Source organism: Ovis aries, chromosome 8 (assembly GCF_016772045.2).
Source record: "Ovis aries strain OAR_USU_Benz2616 breed Rambouillet chromosome 8, ARS-UI_Ramb_v3.0, whole genome shotgun sequence".
NCBI lineage: Eukaryota > Metazoa > Chordata > Mammalia > Artiodactyla > Bovidae > Ovis > Ovis aries.
The window spans coordinates 40,042,398-40,065,788 of NC_056061.1; the positions used below are offsets into that span (position 1 = coordinate 40,042,398).

Below are 23,391 nucleotides of genomic sequence, written 5' to 3' on the forward strand. Positions count from 1 at the left end.
AGCAACTTTTAAGTCTCCAATACAGTATTGTTAACTGTAGGCACGGTGATGTACAGTCACTTTGCATAATACCATCAAGGTTTATCCATGTCACAAATCGCAGGACTTCCTTCTTTCCCATGGGCAAATAATATTCCCTTGTTAAAACAGTATTCATTTGATGAAAAACAATAATCATTTTACCATACAATGCATAAGTCAAATGTACTACGGAAATGATATTCTGGTGCATCTGTGATTGATACACAAAATGCAGATATCAAGGAAAGAACACAGCAACGTGCAAATACGCAAAAATTAGCAAGGCTGCTGTTTCAGCATCAACACCCAATAACCACAGAACTCCATAGTGCTCATTTGGCCTAAAGCAAGGTAATTAATCATAGGCCAGGCCAGTGTAAACTGACTATGGAAAATATTGAACATCATGGGATTTAATTTTAGAGATATTCATGCACCCAGTTAAAAAGCTACAATAATGCTTTGCTCTTTAGGACAGTAGTAGATATTTACATGCTTATAGTAACCATCAAAAAGATACACTAAAAATAATTACTATATGTACTCAAGGATTTGAGGGTTATTTTACTATTATTTTTATTCATTTTTTTTCTGAAAAGGAGGTTAGTTTTAAATTACTCCTAGCTAACAATTTTTAAGGACTGTACTAATCAAATTGTGACAACACTCCTGTGGATCAAAAGAGTGAATCCTCAGTACAGCATGGAGCCCAGAGACTGCTCAGAAGGTTCCCAGAAGATAACCTGCTGTGGCAGGGGTGACTGAACAAAAGACAAAAATGGACTGTGCAAAGTCCTTTAATATTTATACAGTATTGACACATTGACAGTATTCCATGTACATTTAATTTTATTCTTAATTTTATCTGTTTAAGCAAATAGACAGTTTACTGGAAACACTGGGAGCTCACAGAGTCAGTGAGGAAAGCTCATGATGGGCAAGGAGTAAAGGCAAGAGGCTGCAGGCTTGGCAGCCAGAAGCAACATAATTGTCAACAGAATGATGCTGTTTATCCTCAATGTGATAAACACAGCATGTCTCATAGGATTTCTGAAAATCAGAACTGTTCATGAAGAGTTTCTAAAACAACCAAATAAGAGACAGCATGAACCCAACAATTTGTTTTTGTTTTACCCTGCTTCAAGACTTGCCAGAATCTTAATTCCTGGACCAGGGATCAAACCCATGTAGTGGAGGCATGGAACTAACCACTGGACCATGAGGGAATTCCCTCATTTATATGTTTTAATGTCAGCAGTGCTATTACCTTAAAATCTTTATAGGAAACCTGCTTAAGAAATAACACAAACTAATGTGTTAAACAGATAGTATATATAATGGGTGTGAGGAAGACGTATTTAAAACAAGGTTCAAGCCCTCCAACACCATGCAAATCACTGATATAATTACATTACACTGTAGTTATTTGATCACCTGTCTGTATCTTTCACCAGACTATTAATTCATTCTGCATCTAGAAAATAGTAGATATGTAAGAAAAGCTCACTGAATTAAAAAAAATTTTTGTAATTATATATCATATACTTATTTAATAGCCTTTAGTGTCATTGTAATCAAATAGTGACTGGAGAGTATGATTATAAAAATATAAGGAACACAGATTTTTTTTATTATCATGGGCTTTTCCTCATCTCTCAAAACTAAAAATTATATAGGCAGAGCACACTGAGGCTCTAGTGAAAAATGATGCTCAAATATTTAACTCTCCAAAATGTCATATTTGAATCACTTTGCCATCACATATGCAAAGCTATGTTAGACAGTCAAGACATGTGTTTCCTTGGCCAAAAAGTGTAGGCACTCATAGAGACTGAAGCTGGAGATAGCAAATGTTAAACAACAGCCTTCAGAAGCTGCAGAGTGGCCCATAGCCCAGGACACAGGGGAGAGGGTGAGAGGCTGACTCACCTCCATTTTTCACACACACTCCAGATCATAAGGCCTCCAGTTCCTCTCGCTACCTCTGGTTTAGTACTTCCTCATTCAGTTCTGTTCAACAGTACTCTGATGACCTCACTAGTCTTCAGCTAGTCACAGTCACTCTCAGAGATATCACTGGAGCACAGGACACATCAGCTTCAGTTCCTTTAAAAACAAATTTCCAGCTTTACTGAGATATAACTCAGTACATACTCAGTATATAACTCAGCTTTACTGAGATATAACTCAGTACATACTCAGTGTATAGCTCAGACACATCACATTGTGTAAGGTTAAAGTATACAATGTGATGATTGATACACATACATACTCTGAAATGACTGCCACAATAGGGTTAGTTAACACATCCATCACTTTACATAGTTAACTTGTGTGTGTACTAAGCACTTCTAAGAGCTACTCTTTCAGCAACTTTCAAGTCTACAATATAGTATTACTAACTGTAGTCACCCTGCTGCATAGTAGAATCCCCAGAAGTATAACTTGATTATACTCATCGTATAACTGAAAGTCTGTGCCCTTTGCCAACATCTCCCCATTTTACCTACTCCACAGCCCCTGAAAACCACCATTCTATTCTGTTTCTATAAGTAAGATCATACAATATTTGTGTTTCTCTGACTTATTTCACTTAATGTTCTCATGAATCATCCATGTTGGTGCAAACAGCAGGATCTCCTTCTTTCTCACGAGTAAATAATGTTCCATCACACACAAAGAGACACACATACGCCACATATTCTCTATCCATTCATCCGTGGACAAACACTCAGGTTGTTCCCACAGCTCAGCTATTATGAATAAGGCTGCAATGAACTTGGGAATGCAGACGTCTCTTTGAGATCCTCATTTTATCTCCTTTTGGAGATATGGGATCCAGATGTGGGATTGCTGGATCACATGGTAGTTCTATTTTTAATTTTTCTGAGAAACTATGGTTTCTATAGTGGCTGTACCAATTCACAGTCCCACCGACAGTATATAGGGTTTCCTTTTCTCTGCATTTTCATCAACATTTTTTATCTCTTGTTTTGGTAATAGCCATCCTAGCAGGTGTGAGGCGATTTCTCACTGTGGTTTTTCCCTGATTAGTGATGTGAAGCATGTACCTGTTCAGGCTCATATGCCTGTTGGTCAGTTGTGTATCCTCTTTGGGAAATGTCTATTAATATCTCTTGCCTATTTTTTAATCATAGTACTTGGCTTTTTGGTATTAAGTTGTATGAGCTCCTTATATATTTTGGGTACTAACTCATTAGGTTGCCCTTTCATTCTTGTTGACCTTTTTATTCCTTGAGGAAGACAAGCTATAGTTTTAAGCCTTCAGAAAAGAGGACATTCTGTATGAATTGAGTGAAGTGGCAGAGAGTGCACAGGATAAGGCTCTGTGGAGGACATCACACTTGTTGATTGTGATAAATCTTTGAAGACAGAAGGTAGACTAGATGTGAGTAGGAAATTAAGGCAGAAGGAATGGTAATCAGCAAGGCTGAGAGGTGGAAAAGCCCTTAGGTGGAAGAGAGTGTTTGGAGAACAGTTATGGCCTCAAGATCAAATGAACGGATGAGGATGAATGATAATAACACAGCACAGAGGCCACTCCTGGGGCCTGGCAGACACGCAGTGAGGATCTCCAGAGGACCTGAGCAGGGCAGTGAAAGTTCATTACACAGTCATCCGCACAACGGTTTGCCAAGGGACAACCAGAGGAGGAAAAAGTTAAATGGCCAGTAGAATGTTCTAAGTAAGAAGGAAGGTCTCAGATTCAGAAAATGACAAGATGGGAAACACTATGGCCCAGATGCATTACTCAGTTATGTCTGACTCTTTGCAAGCCCATGGATGGTAGCCTGGTGGCTCCTCTGTCCATGGAATTCTCCAGGCAAGAAAACTGGAGTGGGTTGCCTTTTCTTTCTCCAGGGGATCTTCCCAATCCAAGGACTGAACCCGAGTCCCCTGCATTGCAGGCAGACTCTTTACCAACTGAGCCACCGAGGAAGCCCTAAGACAGGAAAGGATGAATCCAAAAGGCTATTCTGACCCATCAAAAGGTGAGGGAGTCTGAAGCCTGGTAAGGCTAATGATGAGCAGTCTTCTTTTTCCCGCAAGTGGCCAGGCAGACTGACCGGGAATTCCAAATTAAACAGAGAATGTTTGTGGAAGGTCTGCTGTGCATCAGATACATCACTAAGTGCATTACAGACCTTATCACTTTTGGATCTCTATATCAATCTATTCAGAAAGTTATGCTTTATGACCACCAACTGACAGATTAAAAAAACCTTAGGTTCACAGAAGTCAGAGGACTTGGCCTATATCAAAGAATCAATAGTGAAAGAAGGTAAATAACAACAATAATAATTAGAACAGCATCCACTATTTGTCAGGGATTGTGGGAAACAATGGTCAACAGAGAGATACACTCCCTCCTGCTATCTTCACACTCAGATCTGACTTTTGCATTCTTCCTTTTCTTCCTTCCACTGTTGCTTTCCTCTTATAAATGGTGCTCTTGGTCTGACACACTTATAGCTTTTGATTAATGCCATGCTGTGCTGCTATTAAACCTAACCTTTTTTTTTTTTTTTAAAGAAGACTTTATTACTTGGCTGAAGAATGTGCTTCCACTCTTTCATTTAAAATGTTAATGATTGCAGAAAACCACAGTACTTTGTGCTCAACTGCTCATTATTTGTATTTAAAGCCAGAAAAGCTGATACCATCTCTCGGATCAATATAAAGAAACCGTTTACATCAAAAGTTGGGTCTTCTCACCCATTTCCTGAATCAGAACAATTTAGCTTCAGAATAAACCGCCAGATGTCAGAACATTGTTGTTGTTTAGTCACTAAATTGTGTCTGACTCTTTGCAACCCTGTGGACTGCAGCATGTCAGGCTCCTCTGTCCTCCACTATCTCCCAGAGTTTGCTCAAATTCATGTCCACTGAGTCAGTGATGCTATCTAACCATCTAATCCTCTGCCACCCCCTTCTCCTTTTGCCCTCAATCTTTCCCAGCATCAGGGTCTTTTCCAATGAGTCAGCTCTTCCCATCAGGTGGCCAAGGTACTGGAGTTTCAACATCAGTCCTTCCAATGAATAGTCAGGATTGATTTCCTTTAGGATTGACTGGTTAGATCTCCTTGCAGTCCAAGGGACTTTCAAGAGTCTTCTCTAGCACCACAATTCAAAAGTATCAATTCTTTGGCGCTCAGCTGTCTTTATGGTCCAACTCTCATATCTGTATACAACTAATGGAAAACCATAGCTTTGACTATACAGACCTTTGTCAGCAAAGTGATGTCTTTACTGTTTAATACACTAAGTTTGTTTGTCTAGGTTTATAACTTTTCTTCCAAGGAGCATCTTTTAATTCCATGGCTGTAGTCACCAGCCACAGTAATTTTGGAGCCCGAGAAAATAAAGGCATGCTTACTGCCCAGTATAGTAATGTTTTCCTCCAGAGCAAAGGACAGTCATGTTTCCTACCCATTTACAAAGGATTCGGGTTCCCCAAGTTCAGTGATCCTCTCCTATAATGTAATACACTATAAGTTTCATGTCCTTATATTATGATAAGCTTAGGGCTTCCCAGGTGGCTCAGTGGTAAAGAATCTGTCTGCCAATGCAGGACACATGGGTTCTATCCCTGATCCAGGAAGATCCCACATGCTGCGGAGCAACTAAGTCTGTGCGCCACAACTATTGAGCCTGTGCTCTAAGCCTGGAGGCCACAACTACTGAGGCCATGTGCCTTACAGCTCGAGCTCTGCAACAAAAGAAGCCACCATGGTAAGATGTCCTCACACCACAACTAAGAGTAGACCCCGCCTGCCGCAACTAGAGGAAAGTGCGAGCAGCACAAGGACCCAGCATGGCCAAATTAAAAAAAAAAAAACTTAAAAAAGCATTATAATATACATTAGGTCCAAACAACCACTGTTTGATTCCACCAGTATGAGGTGCCTACAGCAGTCAAATTCATAGATTGAAGGGGTGTACTGGTAGAGGCCAGGGGTGGAGGTGGGGGGAAGGGGAGTGGGGAGCTGGTGTTTGGTGGGGATGGAGTTTCAGTTTGGAGGGTGACAGGTTGGGGAGATGGATAATGGTGAGAGTCGCATGGCAGTGTGGGTGTGCTGGGTGCCACTGAGCCACACAGCTGAGTATGGTTTAAATGGTATGTTTTATGTTATGTGACTTTTACCACAATAAAAAAACATTAAAAAAAAAAAAAGAGTTTAATTTCTTCTAGCAGCATCCATGAACCTGTGACAGACTAACTTGCTGGCTTCCAACTTAGATAAACCACAGATCCTTGATAGTTCTTGAAAGGGGTAGGTTGCAAAAATGGGAACAAATTCTTCTCCTGCCTGCATCCATGTCCTTTAGTATACGCTCTTACACTGACTCAGCTTGGCCATGTGATTTGCTTGATCAATGAGACATTAGTAACCAGGACACAAACAGGAGCTTGAAAAGCATCTGTGCGTTGAAGCTAGCCTACTTGCTGGTTTTAGAATTTAGTTGTCATGTGAAAAATCCCAGGCTAGTTTGTTCATGAGAAATCCATGCCAAGTGTCCCCCTGAACCCCAGGTGTGACCCTACCCACCACCAGACATGTAGACAAAGCCAACTGAGATCACCCTACCTCCACTCGACTCTTCAGTTGACTGCTGATGTGAGAATGAATGAATCCAACAGAGATCTGGGAAGCTGCTGGACCAGAGGAAGGATCCAGTTTCTAAGTTTTGGGGTCTTTTGTTATGCAACACAGGTTAATAAAGATACAGGGTACAAGGAAAAAATGAATTCCAGTGTAATAACTGTATTACAAGTTCTACAGGGTTCAGTCTATGTCTGGTTAAATACTGTATAACTATAGCACTTAGCACAGTGCCTAGGAAAGAGTTAAATACCAGTAGGTCCAAGTTTGTCTTAGTTTTTCCATCTAATAATCAACACACAGGCACTGAAATTTCACCTCACAAGCAGGTCTTGAGATTGAAGGAACTGTGTACGAATCCTGCAGGGCACAGGATTATGTAGAAAAAGTACAACTTGGTACTTAAAGAGACAAACGCTCCAATGGATGAAAATCAGCTCTCCTACTTACTATCTGGCAGTCCTTGGGCAAGTTATTTAAATATATTGCACTTTAGTTTCTGTATCTGCAGGATGGGAATAAAAAAGCTTTCTTCACAGGCTTTATAACATCAGTATTTTAAAGGAGGCACTCTGTGCAAGACCTGTCAGATTTTGAGGGGCAATGTGGCAAAGAGATAAACTTGGAGCAGCAGCAAACATTGTTAAATGCCAACAATAAGCAAAGTGCTCTTTGGGACTCACATGTATGCACTCACTTGCACATTCTCTCTCTTATATACACACATCCACAAAATCGAACCCCAATTAAATTCAAAGCGCAACCCACAGAGATCAAGGAGGAAAAAAGCTAAGCACCAACAGGCTTACATTATGATCTACAAGAAGACAAAACTCATATTATATAATGTACACAAGTTATACATAACAACCCAAAGTATTTTCTTTCAAAAGCCCTCCAAGTAATATAAGCTTTCTGGGAGAGTAATGCCTGATAATGTAAGTATATAAAATATAAGTTATATTTATGAAACCAAAAGGGTACTTTACAGAAACTGCTTCATTTCTGCAATTTATAAATTAAATCCCTACTTTTAACTTTAGATAGATATTTTAAGTTTAATTTAAGATAGATATTTATCCTCTACATCACCAGGTTTCACCACATTTAAACACTTCTTAAAAAAATCTTTCATGATTTGCCATCTTTGAAAATTCTCTTTAAATGCTGATCGGCAATTGTGTACAGTTGATATTGTCTTGTAAACATCAAAAAACAAGATTACTACTGAACATTTCCAAATCAGGGACTTTCCTGGTGGTCCAGTGGTTAAGACTCCATGCTTCCACTTCAAGGGGCATGGGTTTGATTCCTGGTTGGGGAACTAAGACTCCATACACTGTGGCCAAAAAAGAAAAAAAAAATTCCAAATCAAACCAACAAATTGGCCCAGGCTGGAGTTGGTTTCTTTATCATTTTGAGATGTTGGAAAAGATTGTATGTAATTATATTTTAAAAGTATTACCTACTCACTAGTTAACTGGTAAAAGATTGAAAAAAATAGCAATTAAATAATGTACATTCATAGTTTAATATTTCAAAAAATCTGGTTAACAATTGTCATGATTTTCTTTCTCCTATCCACATTAGGGGTAGTACAGAATGCTGGTTAAGACTTGGGCATGGATTTTAGCTGTAGATCTGCCACTTCGAACCGTGTGACTTATTACTTTAACTCTGCTGCTGCTGCTGCTGCTGCTGCTGCTGCTGCTAAGTCGCTTCAGTCGTGTCTAACTCTGTGCAACCCCATAGATAGCAGCCCACCGGCTCCCCCGTCCCTGGGATTCTTCAGGCAAGAACACTGGAGTGGGTTGCCATTTCCTTCTCCAATGCATAAAAGTGAAAAGTGAAAGTGAAGTCACTCAGTCATGTCCAACTCCTAGTGACCCCATGGACTGCAGCCCACCAGGCTCCTCCGTCCATGGGATTTTCCAGGCAAGAGTACTGGAGTCGGGTGCCACTGCCTTCTCCGACTTAAACTCTGAGTTACCTCAAATTACTTAACCTCTGAGATTCAGTTTCCTTACATGTAAAATGAATTTTATAGTATGTGTATATGTTTATAAAATGGAGTGTTATGAAGATTAAATGATATATGCATTTAAAGTCCTTTGTCTATGAACTGAATCATACGAAATACTAAATAAATTTAAAATAATTAAATATAGCTATAACCATCCCATATATTCACCTTCCAAAATAACAACAACAAATACATCATCACGTATCATTAGCCACTAGAAACAAAAATCTAAAGTTCTGCTAAACAAGACAACGTGTCCTCAGAGAAGCAGGTACCCACATGTCAACCATAAATACCCCTTATGGGGCTGATTGCATCTCTGTCCCTGGAGCAAAGAGTTGGAAAGCACAAGATGCTTACTCCTTGGAAGGAAAGTTATGATCAACCCAGACAGCATATTCAAAAGCAAAGACGTTACTTTGCCAACAAAGGTCTGTCTAGTCAAGGCTATGGTTTCTCCAGTGGCCATGTATGGATGTGAGAGATGGACTGTGAAGAAGGCTGAGTGCCAAAGAACTGATGCTTTTGAACTGTGGTGTTGGAGAAGACTCTTGAGAGTCCCTTGGACTGTAAGGAGATCCAACCAATTCATTCTAAAGGAGATCAGTCCTGGGGTGTTCTTTGGAAGGAATGATGCTAAAGCTGTAACTCCAATACTCTGGCCACCTCATGCAGAGTTGACTCATTGGAAAAGACTCTGATGCTGGGAGGGATTGGGGGCAGGAGGAGAAGGGGACGACAGAGGATGAGATGGCTGGATGGCATCACCGACTCGATGGACATGAGTTTGGGTGAACTCCGGGAGTTGGTGATGGACAGGGAGGCCTGGCGTGCTGCAATTCATGGGTTCGCAAAGAGTCGGACATGACTGAGTAACTGAACTGAACTGAAAACAAGAACATTCATAGAAAATTAAAAAATCAGACACATGACATATACTTAGGGACTTTAAAAAAATACATTGTTTCACAGATTGTCCTTCTGATCCTCAATGCAGAAATACCCTGCCGCCGGCCTGCAGTCCTGTTACGGCACACTACAATGCCACACTTCCTTATGGTGGTAAACTGTCAAACACCGCTCAGCTCAAGATGCAAAGGAGAGGTCTACTCTCCACTGGAGGGCCACCCAGGTGTCCAGTCCAAGGAGGATCCCAATAGCATCCCAATCTCAGCCTGACCAGGAAAGCACCCCCAACATTCACAACTCTCGGGACTATTACCTAATTGGCTTATGACTATGTGACAGTTCAGGAAAACCACCATCCTCTGTTTATTTGCATAATATCCTAAGAGAAACAAATAACAAACTGCCTTGACTTACCCGGAAGTAGTCGCTGCAGGCTGCTAGGACGGCCTTGTGAGCATGGAATTTCTGCTCCTCGGCAATCAGGGTGACATCGCAGAGAATGCCGTCACTTCTCTGCTGATTCAGTGCTGCCAGGACGCTGTCGTTGTGAGATTCCGAGTGGCAGAGCCTCTGGCCTGTCAACATTTCTTGAATACTGTAGGGAGAGGGAGCAAGTTAATGTTCTTTCTCTCAGCAGCCCGGCCACCCCACACTCTCTCCACATAGCAACTCAGGGAATGCGGATTCCAGTGCCTGTGATAGTGTGGCCGTCCTAGCCCCACCATCTCTTGCTCCACCAGCCTCTTGCTTTGTCTCTAGTTCTCTCTTTTCCTCACCCCCACAGCAATTCTTCCTTTCCTACTATCCCTCTCTTTCAGAATTTGTGGTTGCTGTGTGTCCATCCATGTCTGTGTATTGGCCCATCTCTGCAGGCCTGTAAACCTCTGCTTCTGGGCCTCTGTCTCCTCAGTACGTGTACAGCTGAGCACACATCTCTGGATGTGTATGTACATATGCACGTGACTCCTTCCACTCTGGGACCCCCTTCCTAGTCTCTGGTTCCTTTTCTAGCTTTGTAACGCCTGTGTGAGGTTACCACAAGCTCACAACCTGATCTCTGGCATGCACTGAGCCAGCACTGAATCCATGGGACCTATATGGCTCACCAGAGACACAGGAAGTCACCATGTCTCCTCACAAGACACAACACTCCATTAATAAATAAGACAAAACCGAGCAAATGTTGGATAGGGTAAAAAAGGGGTGCCTGTGACCACTTCATGTAAAAGGCCATTAATTAAGCCGTAGCAGCTTATTATTAAACTTGGGAAATTATGCATCACCAAGAGTACATCAAAAGAAATGCCATTGTAAGGAAAAACTTTTAAGGCTGAAAGGAAACTGCATCTGTATTATTAGCCTGTAGCAGCTATGTGTGGTCACTGTACTAGACTTACTAATGACAATGCCATCTATTTTCTGCTCTATTTTGCGTGACTGCTAAACTTACTGTGAAACTTTCCTCTTCACTGCCAACCCTAAACTAAAATATTCATTGCATGTCCTTTCAAAACTCCTGGGTGAAACCCCACATCTTCCTAAAAGAGTGTGGAAGTAATGCTAATAAACACCAAACTGAATTTGTAGATAGTTATAAACAATTCCAGCTTCGATACATGAAAATTTCCATGGCACCCTAGGAATCTCAGAATCGGCATTGGACTAATAGGAGATGAGAACAGGAACTATTAAGCTCTATTTCTGAGCGGAGTAAAGATGCCATAGGAATGAGTGAGACTGTCTCTCCCAATCTGACAACTCCTGTGTCCAGTTTCTTCCTCTGAATGTGAAAGAGCCGCTCAGGGGAACCAAGGCGTCACCACCAGTCTACCCTGCATGGCTGGTTTATCTGACAGGGCTGTGGTGCCAGCTGGCTGATAAATTACAGTTCAGCATAAATCACTATCTTAAAGGAAACCAAATGCTTCCCATAAAATGCCAGAGTGCAGCCGATAAGCTTTATTGGACATTTTTGACTGGGGAGCCTCAAAAATGTCAGAACTACTGAACGAAAAAAAAATTTGACAGGAGGTGATGATATAGTAAGTTCTCGTGGGAAGGTGGGAGGATTATTTTCAGCTGAAATACAGCAGTGAGTTTTGAAATGGTTACTGTCATCAAATATTCATCTAGCATCTCTAGCTATAGGCAGACTTTTAAAGTCAGTAATTGAAAATCATGCTCGGAGGCATAAATAACTCTTGTACATATTGCTATGCAAAGGCTAGAATGGAGTTAATTAGCATGGCTCAAAGAAATGAAGGGGCAGAGTAGTAATAGAAGTATTATATCAGCTAAATAAGCTTTAAGACAGTCTTTGAAAAATCTTTCCTAAAAGGATGACATTTTTATACATTTCACAAGCACAAAGTCCTTACTATGTTCCATGAATTATTCTTAGTGATTTACATTATTAATTCATTTAATCTTCATAACAACACTATGAGGCAGGTAATAATATCTCTTTCACAGATAAGAAACCTGATGGTACAAGAGCAGGCATTTTCAGAATCTATTACCATGAATATAATAATGCCATTTGTCCTCCTGCTTAAAAAATAAAACAAACGAACAAAAAAACCTGAAACAAAGGCAAAAAATGATCATCTAAGATCTCAAAAATCTATGCTAGAGGGGGAAAGTAAATCACAAAGTCCACATTAATTATATATTTAGATTGTGGATAATCTCAAAATCAAAGTATCTTTGAAAAATAATACACATTAGCATAATAACATGAGATAGTGATAAGAAATGCCTGAAATCGTGCTTCAAAAACATTTATCTTTGCAATAATTAAGTTTGGAGAGAGAAAATAGATTTTAATTATGATAATCTTAGAACATTTATGTGAAACTCTCATAACTTTTCTCCCTTTTAATATACCTTAAATGCCAAATAAATGTATTTTGAAATTTCATTTGTAGTGGAACAGGAGAATATATTAAAATAATTGCCTTATAAAGTTTCTTTACTCATTTTCCAAATATAGAGCCACAATTCACATTCTTATGACTGAATCAGTGTTTGCATTTCAGATATCTATTGACAGAGAATAAATCTTGCCAGGGAAAGAGCAGCTGTAAACTGAAATTTGGCAAAGAATTAAGGGCTCAGCTCTGAAACAATTGGGATGCTGCACAATTTCACAGGATCATTCAGCTGGGCTTGAAACATTCAAGCTTAAAGAAAACAGTATGCTAAATATTTAAGGCAACACTTGGCACAAGATACCAAATGTTTTGAAACCAATATGTTAGGAATCCTTAAAAGCAGAAACAAATACTCCAACATTTGGCAAGAAATAAAGGCCTATTAATCAACAAGTCATTGTATTGTATTCTGAAAGGAACTTCCCACTCAACTCTCAAGATGTAAATCTGCAAAAGACCTCAACTCTTTGAGAGTGAAGGCACAAGCAGCCACGGAACACAGCTGCAAGGCCATAGGGCCATAGGATAAAGCCAGTAATCATAAACCAGGGAGGAGGTGACTCAAAGACTATTATGCACAATCTCTGAACTAGGGTGGGGAGCAGACATATCCCCGCAAATGGCTTCCTTGGCATCAAACTTCTGCAAATTAGCAAGCTACCAACCTAGGGCAGTGCCCTACCATTCCTTGAAAACCTTATTCCTAAAACTTCCTAAAATACTAAACAAACAAGCAAACAAAACATAAGACAGGAGCCACATTTTCCATTTGAGGGTATACATGTTTGAAGGTTATCCTAAAATTGGGAAAGGTCTTCCATAGAAGCAATATTGCCACCTTGAAATTCACAAGTGAGTGCAGAGGGTAACTTGTGACCTGGCTTTGGCAAGGCAACCCCAATACCCTTTCCTCTGGGGAACTCCTTAAACCTGCACTGTCCAGTATAATAGCTACATGTGGCTACTGAGTAAAACCTGGGCAGTCCAAGTTGAGATGGTCTCTAAATGTAAAATGTGCACTGGATGTCAAAGATATAAAATTAAATAAAAGAATGCAAAAATGTCTCAACATTTTTATACTGATTACATGTCAAAATGATAACATCTAGGGTATATTGGGTTAAATATATTGTTTAAATTCTTTTTACTAGTTTCCTTTCACTTAAAAAAAATGTGTCTGCTTGAAAAGATTAAATGATATATATACTTCATGCTATGGTTTTACAGGACAGTCTACAAGTTCCCTGGGGATATGCTCCTCATGTCTTTCCACATGAACCATATAAGGGTTTTAGACACCCCATCAGGCTGCTGATGAGTCTGGCTGTTCTTAATTCTCACAGGGCCCAGCCCCTCTCAGGTACAACACAGGAAGCCCCAGACTCCCTGAGCAAGAAATTGCTTTTTAGTGATGCCAGGGAGCAACCATCTGATTGGTCAAATGTAGCATCCAATACCAGGGAGATAAATAAATGAGATCTCAAGGAACAGAACTATTCATGACTTTAAATCCTTAACTTTCATTCTGAAATTGATGATAAAAATTAAAAAATCAAATGCAGAGCATGAAGTTCATAACATGGCACAGCTCATTCACAGGGAAGCACTGCATTATCACAAACCACTACTTCAAGCTCACAGTGAACATTTTTGATCACAGAAACCTCTGAGTCTCATTTTTATAGCATCAATTTTGACTGAGGTCACTCAGTTTATAATATATAAATTCCAGAATGGTTATCTGGTTTTTAAATATCTGAAATTCAAATTTAAAAATTCAAGTCAGTTTCCATATCAATGTTTACTTAGCATTTAGATACGCAAATTTATGCAAGTAGTTTTCAAGTAAGGTTACCAATAAGGTGTCGCATACCTGTATATCAAATACAGTCAAGTACTGTAGAGATCCTCATTTCCTAAATAGATTATACCAAAAAGAAAAGGACTGGACAAAAAAACCTAACAGAACTAGGATTATGCGTGATTATCTCAGTTCAGTCTATTGATACACTGTGCCCTAATCACTTCCATTCTACAGTCAAACTATTTTAGTACAAATTAAATACATTAATATTAAAAGGACTCTATTTATTTAAGTGGTGCTTAGTTGCTAAGTCATGTCAGACTCTTTGAGACCCCACTGACTATAAGCTGCCAGGCTCTTCTGTCCATGGGATTTCCCAGAATCCCATGAATACTGCAGTGGGCTGCCATTTCCTTCTCCAGGGTATCTTCTTGACCCAAGGATAGAACCCACGTCTCTCGGTATCTTGCACTGGCAGGCAGATTCTTTACCATTAGCACCAACTGGGAAGTGGAGAGGCTGTTTTTTAAAAAAAAAAAAACCATCAAGGAACTTAAATTTATTTTTAATAGAACACTTTACAATTTGTAAACACTTCTAAATTAATGCTAACAATAGTAAGGGTCAAAATAATATGCAAAGAAGATGCAGTATGCTTAGTAAATGACCAAGAAATAATAAAGACTATGCAGAAAGGAATGTATTTATAAATGGATAATCTTATTTCCTTCCTTCCTTCCTTTATTCACTCAAACAGTATCTGTGCTATAAAAGATTAAATGATACATATACTATCCTGTGCCAGGTATTATACCAGGTTCTGGAGATAAGATGATGAAGACTTTAGCAGCCTTCACAGAACCCTCAGTTTTGTGAGGTAGTTAAACTTTAATCAAATAAGCTAGCCTCTCTGATGAAGTAATGCTGGAGCTGCAGGCTGAAGGATGAGAACAAGTTACCATGGCAAAAGGGGAGAGCAGAGTTTCACAGGCAGAGGAACAGCAAGTGCCCTGATCCTTTGGCAGGAGGGAGCAAGGCCCTGACACCGAGTCTATAGAACACACACGGCTGGAACCCTGAGGACAAGCACAGGCCCAGAGCAGGATCTGAAGCTCAGAAAGAGGTCTTGGCTAGAGGTGCAAAACTCATCTGGATGGAGAGAATGACGGAAGCACAGCTGCGTCTCCAGAACACACTTGAGAGACAACAGTCAGAAGCTGCTGAGAAGGTAAGAAAGACGGGATTCAAAACACAGAAGCAGGGCTGGGCTCAGTTGTGAGAACGGATTCCTTTTTGAGTAGCAGGAGGGAAGGAATAAATGAAGCAGAAACATGCATTAAAAGCTAGGGCATTTTATTTTTTTGCTTGCTGAGTCTAAACATTCAGTGGAACCAACCTCCACTGGACAATGTAGGCATGAAAACACAGATATTTGGGATCATCTGGGTTGGGGTTTTGTCAGGCAAATGCAGACAGCAAGAGAAATTAAGGATTTAAAAGAGTGATAGATTCTAAACTGGTTAAGAAGGGAAATGAGAGAAGGAAAATATTGATGGATTTGGTGGAGTGGCCCGGCCACTAAACGAGACGCTGCAATGAGGTCAAAGCACCACCATGGTGAGGGTAGGTAAATCAGGAAGCTAGAAGGTCCTGGTAAGAATAAAAAGGCGGATGCAGTGGTTTCAGAAACTGAGTAACTTCTGGGGATGCAAGATCCATGGCGTGACCGCACGAGTAGGTGGCTCAGTGAGGGAGAAGGCCACACGCAGGTAGAAGGTCCAAGGCCATCAAGTCAGGCAGATCCTCCATGTGAATACGGAGGGCACCAGGAAGGAGTAAAGGGTTTGTGGTGAGAGGAGACTGTCGGCCCAACACCAAGCGCACAGTGAACGAGAGGAAGTCACCCTGCTGGCGTGGGGAGGAGGAGAGGATGCAAGAGTTGAAGAGCACCACCTTCAGAAGAGCCCGTCTTTGTTGTCATTTTCTCAGACAACCAATATAAGGAGTAAAGACTGAGAAGCAAAACTATGCCCTGGGTCGACAATAAGCTCTTTACCCATCCCTAAAGTACATGAGAACTGAGAAAATAAGGCCACCACTTGAGACAGCTACAAAACAAGTGGTGTCCCAGACAAAGACGGGGCAACAAGTGGTGTCCCAGACAAAGACGGGGCCCAGTGAAGGCAGAAGGTGCCCAAAGCTTCAAAGGGTGAGGGAGATGACACAGCGGACCCCACAACACACAAACAAGACCCTGGTGCAACAGCTCCACAGGGCACAGGGAAAGTTAAAAAGGGAGAAAGGAAGGTCTGTGTTGCAGCAGAGAAGGAAAGTCCATCGCAGAGATGATGGTGCTATGGAGGACAGATGGCAGAGGGATCAGAGTTTGTCAGAGAAGGCAAATTTAAAGCAAAAAATAATTTGGAGAAGAATCCACATGGATCGTGGTAGCCAGAAATAAAGCACTTTGCTTAGTGGTGGCAGACCGACACCATGGTCTCCTTCCATGTGCTATACTGGTTGGATACCAGATCTAGAGCAGGGTTTCTGAACCCCAGGGAAACGGACATTCTGACATTTTTTGCCATGGGCATTATCGTGCACACTGTAAGATGTTTAGAAGGATCCCTGGCCTCTACTCACTAGATGCCGATAGCACCTCCAAGCCTGGTGCCAAGCAAAAATGACGTCAGAGAGAAGACCTAAATAGATACTTCTTCAAAGAACACATACAGATGGCCAAGAGGCACATGAAAAGGTGTTCACTACTGCTAATTATCAGAGAAATGCAAATCAAAACTACAATGAGATATCACCTTACACTAGCCAGAATGACTATCAAAAAAAATCCACAAACAAAAAATACTGGAGAGGGTGTGGAGAAAAGGGAACCCTTCAAAATTGTTGGTGTGAATATAAACTGGTACAGAACACTATAGAGCACAGTATGGAAGGTTCCTCAAAAAACTAAAAACAGAGCTACCATATGCCCCTGCAATCCCACTCCTGGGCATATACCTGGAAAAAAACATGATCAGAAAGGATACATGCACCCCAATGTTCACTGCAGCACAGATTACAACAGCCAAAACATGGAAGCAATCTCAACATCCATCAACAGAGGAATGGATAAAGAAGGAAGGAAAAACATATTCCTAAAGCTTCCTAAAGTATTAAACAAAAAAGCAAACAAAACATAAGACTGGAGCCACATTTTCCAAGGGTGTACAGGTTTGAAGGTCATTCTAAAATTGGGAAAGGTCTTCCATGGAAGCAAAATTGCCACCTTGAAATTTACAAGTGAGAGTAGAGGGTGACCTGACTTCGGCAAGGCAACCCCAATACCCTTTCCTCCTTAAACCTGCACTGTCCAATATAATAGCCACTAGCAACATGTGGCTACTGAGTAAAACATGGGCAGTCCAAATTGAGATGGGCTCTAAGTGGATGTCAAAGGTACAGTATGAAATAAAAGAAAGCAAAAACATCTCATTAATATTTTTATACTGACTACATGTCAAATGATATGTGGTTTTCTGATTATTTATTACATCATATATCTTTATGGATGTATACCGTTAGTTTGAGGGAGGTTAGCATCCTAAATAAAGGAAAGATAAAAAGGATAAAAACAATAAAAAGTATTCTTTGAAATACTTAACCATTAAACATATCTAAGTTTGGGCAGGAACTACATCTTAATGGTTAGCCCTTGTGCTACCAAACTAAATTCACACACACTCACAGACTGGTTTGCTTTAATTCCTTCAATACTTGCTGAGTCCCTCCCCTGTGCTCAGTCCTAGACACTGCAGTAGGAGGATTTCAAGTCACACAAGGCTCACTACCCCAAGCCAAGATGTATCCTACAGTGCCCACCTGAGGAAGCGTTCAGACGGCATGCTCCAGCTGGGTTCCTCAGGATCTCAGCCTTAGAAGGTCGCAGAGGAGTCGGCAAGCATTCCAGCTAAATGAAAAAACAAGAAAGAAAAGCACAGTGACTTACATGCAAAAAAGAAAAAGAAAAAAACAAACATATTCTGGGCCTTCATGATGCTAATGCTTTAGAATCTTGAACAGTTTTATAGACAAGATACAACAATCTGACTGAATGCTCTTGTGATAGGCAATGTTTCAGAATGCTTGTAAGTTTTAAAGTTTTTTCACCTTATTAGAATTTCAGGGACTAAAAATTAAAATTTGAGAACCAAAAATAGCTAAAGAGTTACATTAAAAATTAAAACAGATGGCCAGAGGGAAAAATTAAGATTTGAAAAAATAGTTACGATTTATGTCAGAGAACATTTTACCCATGTTCTCTTCTAGGAGCTTTACGGTATCATGGCTTATACTTAGGGGCTTCCCTGGTGGCTCAAATGGTAAATAATCTGCCTGCAATGCAGGAGACCCAGGTTTAATCCCTGGGTTGGGAAGGCCCCCTGGAGAAGGAAAAGGCAACCCACTCCAGTAGTCTTGCCTGGAGAATTCCATGGACACAGTCTTTAAATCCATTCTGAGTTTCTTTTTGTTTATGGTGTGAGGGAGTGTTTTAACTTCACTTATATACATGTGGCAGTCCAGCTTTCCAAACAACACCCACCCAAAAACAAACATACGAGACCTAATCAAACAATCTTTTGCACAGCAAACAAAACCATAAACAAAATGAAAAGACAACCTTCAGACTAAGAGAAAATATTAATATTTGCAAACAATGTGACAAGGGCTTAATTTCCAAAATACATGAACAGTTCATACAGTTCAATATCAAAAAGACAACCAACCAATCCAAAATGGTCAGAAACTGCCAGGTTTTCAAAGAAGATACACAGATGGCCAACAGAGACATGAGACATGCTCAACAGTGCTAATCATTAGAGTAATGCAAACCAAAACTACAATGAGGCACCTGACACCTCACACCTGTCAGAGGGGACGCCATCAGGTCTACAAATAATGTATGCTAGAGAGAGTGTGGAGAAAAAAGAACACTTCTAGACCATTGGTGGGAATGTAAATTGGTGCAGCCACTATGCAAAACAGCATGGCGATTCCTTAAAATACTAAAACTTTAATTCAAAAAGATACATGTACCCCAATGTTCATAGCAGCACTACTTATAACAGTTAAGACATGAAAGCAACTTGAGGGCCCATCAACACATGAATGGATAAATAAGATGTAGTGTGTGTGTGTGTATATATGTGTGTGTGTGTGTGTGTATGTATATAAAAGAATATTACTCAGCCATAAAAAAGAAAAACATTTTGTCATTTGCAGCATCATGGACGGACTTTGAGATCACCATACTAAGTAAAGCCAGAGAAAGACAAATATTCTATGATATCACTTATAAGTAGAATCTAAAAAAATAATATGCATGAATTTATTTACAAAATAGAAACAGGTTCACAGAGACACAGAAAACAAGCTTATGATTACCAAACTGGAAGTGGGGATAAATTAGGAGCATGGAATTGACAGATATACACAACTATATACAAAGCAGATAAACAATGATTTACAACATAGAACAAGGAATTATATTCAGTATCTTATAATACTTATAACTCAGAGAAAGAAAATATAAAAAAACAGATTTACATACATAAACACTGAATCCATGACTATGTTTTACAACTCTCATTAGAAGGACTAGCTGCCATTTTCTAATACACTCAAGTATCAAAATTAATTCCAGTTTGAATCATCTTAAACAGGCTCTCTTCTAAGTTTCATTTTGAAAAGCAAAAACATTATAAAAACACATGAAAGAAACATGTAAAGATGTGCCTATTTCTGCTAGTTTTATAAAAGAGAGACCTATGATTTCCAATCTAAAATATAGTATTTGCCTATGTTCTCCTCTAGGATTTTTATAGTTTCTGATCTTACATTTAGATCTTTAATCCATTTTGAGTTTATTTTTGTGTGCGGTGTTAGAAAGTGATCTAGTTTCATTCTTTTACAAGTGGTTGACCAGTTTTCCCAGCACCACTTGTTAAAGAGATTGTCTTTACTCCATTGTATATTCTTGCCTCCTTTGTCAAAGATAAGGTGTCCATATGTGTGTGGATTTATCTCTGGGCTTTCTATTTTGTTCCATTGATCTATATGTCTGTCTTTGTGCCAGTACCATACTGTCTTGATGACTGTGGCTTTGTAGTAGAGCCTGAAGTCAGGCAAGTTGATTCCTCCAGTTCCATTCTTCTTTCTCAAGATTGCTTTGGCTATTCGAGGTTTTTGTATTTCCATACAAATCTTGAAATTATTTGTTCTAGTTCTGTGAAAAATGTGGCTGGTAGCTTGATAGGGATTGCATTGAATTTGTAAATTGCTTTGGGTAGTATACTCATTTTCACTATATTGATTCTTCCAATCCATGAACATGGTATATTTCTCCATCTATTAGTGTCCTCTTTGATTTCTTTCACCAGTGTTTTATAGTTTTCTATATATAGGTCTTTAGTTTCTTTAGGTAGATATATTCCTAAGTATTTTATTCTTTTCGTTGCAATGGTGAATGGAATTGTTTCCTTAATTTCTTTTTCTACTTTCTCATTATTCGTGTATAGGAATGCAAGGGATTTCTGTGTGTTGATTTTATATCCTGCAACTTTACTATATTCATTGATTAGCTCTAGTAATTTTCTGGTGGAGAATTCAAAGAATTCATTTGAATCAGTTCTGATGAGATGGATGAAACTGGAGCTGATTATACAGAGTGAAGTAAGCCAGAAAGAAAAACACCAATACAGTATACTAACACATATATATGGAATTTAGGAAGATGGCAATGACGACCCTGTATGCAAGACAGGGAAAGAGACACAGATGTGTATAACGGACTTTTGGACTCAGAGGGAGAGGGAGAGGGTGGGATGATTTGGGAGAATGACATTCTAACATGTATACTATCATGTGAATTGAATCGCCAGTCTATGTCTGACGCAGGATGCAGCATGCTTGGGGCTGGTGCATGGGGATGACCCAGAAAGTTGTTATGGGGAGGGAGGTGGGAGGGGGGTTCATGTTTGGGAATGCATGTAAGAATTAAAGATTTTAAAATTTAAAAAATAAAAAACTAAAATTAAAAAAAACAACAACATAGGAATATTATGTCTATGTAAATGAATAAGGCTTAAGTATTTTGTGGCAATTAAATTATTAATATGAATAATAAAAAAAATAAAATAAAATAAAATAAAATATAGTATTTGTTACACCGTATCCAAACCTTCAAACTATACAAATTCACATAAATATATTAGAATTTGCTGAGGATTCATTTCACTGTTGTTGAACATCAGGTTGTTTTAAACATTTCATACATTCATACTTACTTCTTGCTTTTTTAATTACTGAAAATAGTATACCTATACTTTTCATTTATTTCTAAGTTTTGACAAATCTAAAAATGAGCATCATTTTCAATTATTTAACTGCAACTGAGCAATAAAGAGGATCAGAATAATTCACGACACGTTGTTAAACTAGCTTAGAGACTTTCCTAGCAACTTATCACTGCTACATATTCCTTTCATAAACTAAGTTATAAACTCCAAGTTCTTATTGCCTAACACAAAAACTACAGAGATGGACACTTTAAGATGGCCTAAGAATATTTATTATTATTAGAGAGACATGAAAAAAACTTAATCTTTCTGAAATTCTAATACTTTAAAAAGCTCCCAATAACTAGGTGAATATAGAACAATAATCCTAAAAATTACAATAATCCAAAATTAAAGGACACACTTTATTGTATTTTTCAGTCATTCCAAATACAGCAATTAAAAATCTCAAGATAACTTCCTTTATTGTTTGGAGACCAACTCACTAAATTAGTTCTCTTCAGAAATTATCTAATTACAATCTGTTCCATTCTACAATGTTCAGTGAAATGAACACCACTTTAAAGGCTGGGAGTTAAAATGAGTTAAAGGATGAATCAATCCCTGAAAATTATTGTTATTTACTATTCACTAATATTTCTTATATTTTACTATATATAGTTTATAGTATCATTAGATTGCATATGATAATTTATCTTTAATTCTGATTATTTCAAAATTGGTATATTTTTAATACCAGTAAATTAGTATATTTTAATACCAGTACATCATCACATGGTGTGCAATAAATGATATTAGATATCCCTTTAGTTTGAAAGGTAAACATTCAAGGTACCCCACTGGTATACTATCCTACATGGAACATCATTCCTGAAGGTAACAAGGATGCTTGCCCTTTCAGAAGGTGAAAACATCTAAGCTCTCCCTCCAAACAAAAAAGACGTGGAGATGACTTAATTCTAACAGGAAAGGTCCAACATGTGATTAGAGCAGTTTACCAACTGAATAGAAATTTAGGCCAAAGAACACAACTGTCCCGTTCCTACAAAACCCTACAACTCTTTTAATCTATAGAAGAAAACCATTCAGGCTTTATTCCTGAGACCATAATGGTAAAGCCTCTCTATTAAATATCTACTATTTTGTTTTAACTTAAAATTATAAATAATAATCACTTTACCTACTCAGTTCAGTTCAGTTGCTGAGTCGTGTCCAACTCTGCAACCTCATGAATCGCAGCACGCCAGGCTTCCCTGTCCATCACCAATTCCCAGAGCTTACTCAAACTCATATCCATCGAGTCAATGATGCCATCCAACCACCTCATCCTCTGTCATCCTCTTCTCCTCCCACCTTCAATCTTTCCCAGCATCAGGGAAAGTTTGTTGATCAAGATCACCCCCAAGAAAAAGAAATGCAAAAAAGCAAAATGGTTGTATAGCTGAGAAAAGAAGAGAAGTGAAAAGCAAAGGAGAAAAGGAAAGATATACCCATTTGAATGCAGAGTTCCAAAGAATAGCAAGGGGAGATAAGAAAGCCTTCCTCAGCGATCAATGCAAAGAAATAGACGAAAACAACAGAATGGGAAAGACTAGAGATCTCTTCAAGAAAATTAGAGATACCAAGGGAACATTTCATGCAGAGATGGACTCAATAAAGGACAGAAATGAAATGGACCGAACAGAAGCAGAAGATATTAAGAGGTGGCAACAATACACAG

General features: G+C 39.1%; 1 protein-coding gene across 9 annotated transcripts in view; it reads right to left on the minus strand.

The window, feature by feature from the left end:
* KLHL32 (kelch like family member 32) overlaps window positions 1-23,391 on the minus strand; it is a 219,816-nt gene that overhangs the window by 163,872 nt on the left and 32,553 nt on the right. For all 9 annotated transcript variants that reach the window (XM_060419229.1, XM_042253392.2, XM_012182743.5 and 6 more), the window contains 2 exons: window positions 18,196-18,283; window positions 9,994-10,174 (listed from right to left, as the gene is read on the minus strand). In XM_060419229.1, the coding sequence (XP_060275212.1) occupies window positions 9,994-10,174; window positions 18,196-18,218 (204 nt within the window). In that variant the 5' untranslated portion in view covers window positions 18,219-18,283. The remainder of the gene's footprint in view (window positions 1-9,993; window positions 10,175-18,195; window positions 18,284-23,391) is intronic.